This window comes from Kryptolebias marmoratus, linkage group LG7, assembly GCF_001649575.2.
Source record: "Kryptolebias marmoratus isolate JLee-2015 linkage group LG7, ASM164957v2, whole genome shotgun sequence".
Taxonomy (NCBI): Eukaryota; Metazoa; Chordata; class Actinopteri; order Cyprinodontiformes; family Rivulidae; genus Kryptolebias; species Kryptolebias marmoratus.
Genome location: NC_051436.1, coordinates 2,331,506 through 2,337,349, shown reverse-complemented (window position 1 = coordinate 2,337,349; position 5,844 = coordinate 2,331,506). Strand labels below are relative to the sequence as shown.

Below are 5,844 nucleotides of genomic sequence, written 5' to 3'. Positions count from 1 at the left end.
ATTACAGAAAAAAGAGGTAAAACAAGAAGAGCCAGCTCAGATTGTTCCAGTAACTTTTAATGACTTCCTCTTGACCTAAATACTCAAACAGCTCCTAAACATGCCTTATGATCTATGCATCATAAAAACTGCAATAAAAATTAAATATAGGACCGCACAGATGAACAGCTGATTCGTACTGTTGCCTCACATCAAGAGTGTTGCTGGTTTGAATCCTGGCAGTGGCCTTTCTGTTGTTTTGTCTGTGCATGTGTTGGTTTTCTTCAGATACTCCGGTTTCCTCCTACAGTCCAAAAATATGGATTATGGGTTAATTGAATAATCTAAAGTCTAAATAGACCTTAGCTGTGTGTATGTGTGTGAATGGTTGTTTGTTTCTGTGATAGACTGGTGACCTGTTCAGAGAGTACCCTGTCTCGTGACTGTTTGGATAGACACCAACTCCCCACAACCCTAAACAAGATTAAATCGGAACAGAAAATTAATGACAAATGAAGGACTGATAAAATTGTCACGATATTGTCACCTCTACTTCCTTTAAATAAAGGCTAAAACCCCCACCTGTTTAGAGTAACTTTTGAATCAGAATGATTGGATGTGTACTTGTATCTCATTTGGTGACTGTATGTTACTGTTTTTGTATTTTGTTTTTATGATGTAAAAGCACTTTGAAGTGCCATGTGCTATACCAATAAGGTAGACCAGGAGGCAGAGCATGTTGGAGACTTCCTAAATTGCAACAGCTGGAAGACAGTTTAATTAAAAAAGGTCTATGTGTGGAATCCAGGCGAGCACTTTAAAGAGTAAACGTGAACCTTGGATGGATCCGGAGGGAGATGTTGAATGGTGATAGTTGGAGGGCGGACAGGACTCGCAGAGTCGTCGATGAGCAAGAGGAGCAAATGTTTGCCAACCGTGGAAAGGGAACCAGTGATCTTACATGGAGTATCGGAGACAAGGGAGGGAAACAGAGTAGCACAAGGAACCAGATCCAGGAGGAAGACACACAAAAGGGTAAGTGCAAGGAGATCAAATACATAAGGAAACGCTAATGATAGTGATGGGACATCTGCAGCCAGGGTTCGAGGCGTGTACCGAGTAAAAAGGGGGCATGTCCGATGAAGCCCCGCTTCGGAGCTTGTGTCATATTGAGCAAAATCACGTGATCAACAACAAATGAGGCCTCGCATTATATCTGCCACGTCATTGCTTCACTTTGCGTATCATTTTTCAAAATAAAAGCGCTATGAACTCTGTTGTAGTAGGTGGTTTGGTAGCAGTTTTCATCAGCAGTGGTTGAAATGGAGCCGTCAAAAAAGAGAAAAAGCTCTCATATCTGGGATATACATATTTGCAATATTAAAAACCAGAACTAGAACTCCCAGGAAGAGATGATTTTAAATAAATTCTGTTTTTCAGGAAGCAAGTATCAAACTCAAACTTGGAGTCTGCCCCAACAATCACTCAATTCCCAATACACTAAAGTACAACATATCTTCATTGTCAAATAAGTCCATGACATAAAAGAAAACCCAACACAACCACTGATGGTCAAGGATTAGATTGGCTACAAATCATTTTAATAATTAGAACATGACAATTAAATATGATTTAATTGATTCTCCTGTTACTAAACATGAGTTTGATGAAAACTTTGTGACAATATTGCATTTACAAATGTTTGAAAGTATGATCCAACTGAGTGACAAAGCTGTTACAGTTTCACCAGCAGATGTCACTAGTGAGTGATGAATGAAGCATCGAGTTACCTTTTCGCAAAGCAAAGTGTTGGAAAGCTTTATTGCTTCACGAGGCTTCATTTGCCCATCACTAGCTAAAAATCCTTGAGAAACTCAGAGAGCGCAGCTCAGAGTACCATTGTTGGTTAACACTCAGGCGACAAAGGGCTAGCGACGCGCTCCTCCTATCCTCCTGCAGATGAGCCTGGATGACTTGCAGGTGCGTGCAATAATCAGTCCGTTCATCCCCCGGCTAGAACTCTATGACTCCCTCTGGTGGAAAAACACAGAACCCCAAAACCCCCTGCTCCCTGAAAGCTACATCTTTGCATTACAAACCAGGTCCTAAAAACTAGATAAGGTAACATTTTCATGGAATGTTTACTTTGATGAAGTTCCTTCCCCCCAGATTTTACTATTAGTCTTTCATATTTCCAGTCTTTGAAGTATGTTTTTGTCAAGTTTTTCTCTGTCAGGATTTGCTGTTATTAGTAACCGGTGTTTATTACCTGTTTAGCCTGACATTTTTAGATTTTGCTTGTCCCTGTTCCCATTCAGTGTTTCCTCATCTCCCCTGATAACCAACTCAATAAACCAGGGGGGTATTACCAAAAAGGTTTAGCATACTCTTAGTTTTTTCATTAACTCTGATTTAACTTAATCAGAGCATTGAAACTCTGGGTATTTGGTTCCAAAAAAGGCTGATTACAAAAAGTCCAAGTTTAACTTTGAAAGAAGGGCGTTCACATACAGAATACAAAGGCTCAGTGGAGCTCCGATACCTTGATACTGAGTGAACCTACCTTTTCTACCTGCCTCTGGACAGATGTTGGAAAAGGCCATTCATGCTTTTATTAGCTCAAGGTTTGACTGGTTTGTATGTTGGAATCTCTCAATCCTTCATCAGACGCCTTCAGCTTGTAAAAAAATGCTGCATCCCGATTCTTAACTAACATTCCCAGACATGAGCTCTTCACCCCAATTTTATCTTCTTTGCACTGGCTTCCTGTACATTTTAGAATTGATTTAAAGCTTTTATTGTTCACTTTTAAAGCTCTTAGCGGTCATGTCCCACCTGATTTAGCTGATCTAGTAGCTTTCTGTGATAAAATGGCCGTACTTGTGAAAAAAGAAAAGTGCTTTGAAGACATAGCAAGTAGCCACCAAGCAGGTTTATTTAAAACACCACGATGCAATATTAAAGTTAAAAGTAAAGGACAGGTTGCCAGTCCATTACAGAGCCAACAATGTGACATGAGACAAAAAAACAAACATGCGCACTTCCAGTTAATTTTGAATCTCCACATTAGAGCTGCACAATTTATCACAAATTTATCATCAACATAATATCACTGAATATAGCTAAGTACTGATTGGACTGCTATAAACCATAGATCATTGTATTTCAAGTACCATTGCTAATAATATATTTGGTCAGTCTTGCTGGCCTTGAAGCCCACACCTGGTTTAGAAAATGGTCAAGATAGAGAAAGAGAGGATTGTGGAAAATGTAGGTTTTACAATAATTGGACTAGTGTGGAAGAAACCTAAAGTATTACATCACAACAGGAAAAATACCAGACTGATGCCAGTACTGATGGTTAAAAATGTTCACTGATACTGAAATGTCTTCAAATGGTGGACGTTGTTCTGGTCTTCATTATTGCAGCAGTGATGTAATGACCAAAAAAATGACTTTACAGACATAAATTATTCTAAAGAACAGTGAGAGTTTATTCTAAAGTCTGTGCCGAATCGAGACTTCTGGCCCAATCAGTGAAATCCCCCGTTTTTCTGGGGCTGCTTCTTTTTATAAACATTTACCACACCCAGCTGTAGAATAACACACACAGACACATATCCCAATGGGATGGACCTTAACAGTATGGATTCAAATGCATTCAATTCCCTTTATGGTGAAAAGCTGGGGTCTTCAGACATGTAACAGATAACCTTCCAGCTTAGGAGCCCACAATCCACTTCCCAAGAAGGGATTGTACCTGAAGACAATGTCTCAAATTAGAACTCAGGCCCCATCGCCTGACAGCACAGATGTAGCCCAGTTACCTCACTACAACTGCAGACTGATAAAAGTCTGCAGTTTGACACTTTTATCAATTGTGGACAAGCAGACAAAACAGATTGCATTTTGCCAAAGGATCAGAAGGCAAATTCTTGTGATTTAAATCTAAAGGTTTCTTGATGATCATAAGACGGTTACATGGTTACATATTGAAATAGGATACATTACTAATGATTTGTGATTATAATTAGCTATTCAGGAGTATAACTCAAAAGCAAAAATCAAGTTTTTGTATTTTCAGGTCCCTTCACCAATTTATAAATAGTTTGTCATAAATTACATTTTAGTCCTGTCCTCACATGTCTTGCAGTAAAAAGCATCTAATTCCAGCTGTGTGAGTTAAACACTTCATCACTGCAGCTGGAAAGGAGCTCATCCTTCAATACAGCCAATCTCTGGATCAGGACTCAGGTCAGGGGTCATCATGGAGGTCGGGAACCGGTAGGTCAGTTCAAGTCACCATGGTAACCATCTGAGAAGATAATAAAAGGAAAATTAATTAATTAACTAACAAAAATTAATTAACAAAAATGTTAACTGTGGGATTTTCTGTAAAAAAATATGATTTTGTTGGATTTTACAATTGCAGCTGTGAAAGTTATTCTTTGTTTGCCTTCAATCCATAAGATCTATTTCTGACACACAGAAAGCAACAAAGTTACTTTGGAGTTTGGAGTCTTACCTATTTGGCCCAGCCCATGCTGATGACAGCTGGAGCTTCACGAGCATATTTGGACCTGGCAAATCTACGCCTTCTTACAGGTGGAATGGTACAATCCTGAAGTCCCAAAATAAAGTGAGGAATGAAGATCAAAATACAAGAAAAAAAATCACAGAACTTACCAATATGATTCCATCTATTTTATATATATTGTACAAATTTAATCTGTAAAGAGCTCAGGCTTACCGGGACACAGTTGTTGTCCTTTTTGAGACACAGACGGAGTTTGCAGTGCAGATGGACATTGTCAGGATGTCTGGTGAACTCAAACATGTTGAAGGAGAAGTAGGTGGAAGTTCCTACTCCATTTTGTTTCACATGGACTGTCCCATCAAGAGGGTTGGCACAGCTGAGAAAAATGGAAAACAGTGTTTAAGTAAAATCAGAACATATGTTCACAAAGGATATCTTAGAAACGGGAGTCATTGACCACATTTAAGAACATCTCTCACCCATCTATGATCAGGTCATGTCTGGGTTTGCTGTCAGCATCCGACACACTGGTTGCCCAGCAGGAGTCGGTCACCACGGCGATTGTCTCTTCATCCAGCCCCTGGGTCTTTAGCACCACCCAGACCTTCTGATTGAGCTTCACTTCAGTTCCTGTAGCTACAATTTTAGTGCATTTTTCATCTGTGTAGGGGATCATGGACACATTGTAAGTCCATTCTCCAGATGTTACGTCCATATAGCTGCAAAGCAAAAAGACAATCACGCATTAGCTCCTATAACATACAAACCAGCAGCCAACAAGCTGTGCATGTTGACAAAAACAAAAGCTACCAGCCAGTACCTGTGGTCTTTGATGCTGAAAGCCACAGTCTTCAGCTCAGGTTGAGGATGGAAGCAGGACAACTCAATGAACACTTGGTCATGGCGAGTGATGAGGTCAGTGACGTTCTGGTTCATGATGGCGTTTGTGTAGTTGATTCTATTTTCATCAAACTGAAAGATAACACGTTCAGATGTTGAAACAGTTTTTAGACACTAAATGTCTGTAATGAATTCAGCAGTTTTACAGTAAATCAAGACCCAGCTAAAGAATGCAAACTACAGAAGTGCAGCACAAGAGTTTTTTCTGCTTGTTTAGTTAGAAGTGAGAACCCACCGAGATTTCTGCCCCACAGAGGTTTCTGGTGTTGAAGTTGAAAGTCACCATGTTGTTCTGATCCAGCTCACCCCTGCAGCTCGGGTCATAGAGATGTAAGACTTTGTAGTCGATGCCTCTTTCCTCCAGCAGACAGTTAGCAAGAGTGAGGGAAGCAGAGTTATGCTCGCAGACCGTTGGTTCACCTGCAATT

At 39.9% G+C, this 5,844-nt stretch overlaps 1 protein-coding gene across 1 annotated transcript; it reads right to left on the bottom strand.

The window, feature by feature from the left end:
- Window positions 1–2,886: 2,886 nt before the first annotated feature.
- LOC108229733 (pancreatic secretory granule membrane major glycoprotein GP2-like) lies at window positions 2,887–5,838 on the bottom strand. The gene is made up of 6 exons (XM_017405407.3): window positions 5,652–5,838; window positions 5,337–5,488; window positions 4,996–5,235; window positions 4,730–4,892; window positions 4,505–4,600; window positions 2,887–4,294 (listed from the first exon to the last, which is right to left on the bottom strand). Exons 1-5 carry the CDS (start codon window positions 5,700–5,702, stop codon window positions 4,505–4,507), a joined length of 702 nt encoding a protein of 233 aa, XP_017260896.1. The 5' UTR covers window positions 5,703–5,838; the 3' UTR covers window positions 2,887–4,294.
- Window positions 5,839–5,844: the final 6 nt, after the last annotated feature.

Bases quoted from the DNA above. Each gene is read 5' to 3' on its own strand.
- LOC108229733 (XM_017405407.3), bottom strand. From the start codon at position 5,702: ATGGTGACTTTCAACTTCAACACCAGAAACCTCTGTGGGGCAGAAATC. The intron at 5,489-5,651 runs GTGGGTTCTCAC...GTTATCTTTCAG, and splicing joins TCTGTGGGGCAGAAATCTCG to TTTGATGAAAATAGAATCAA. The intron at 4,893-4,995 runs GTGAGAGATGTT...CATTTTTCTCAG, and splicing joins CATGACCTGATCATAGATGG to CTGTGCCAACCCTCTTGATG.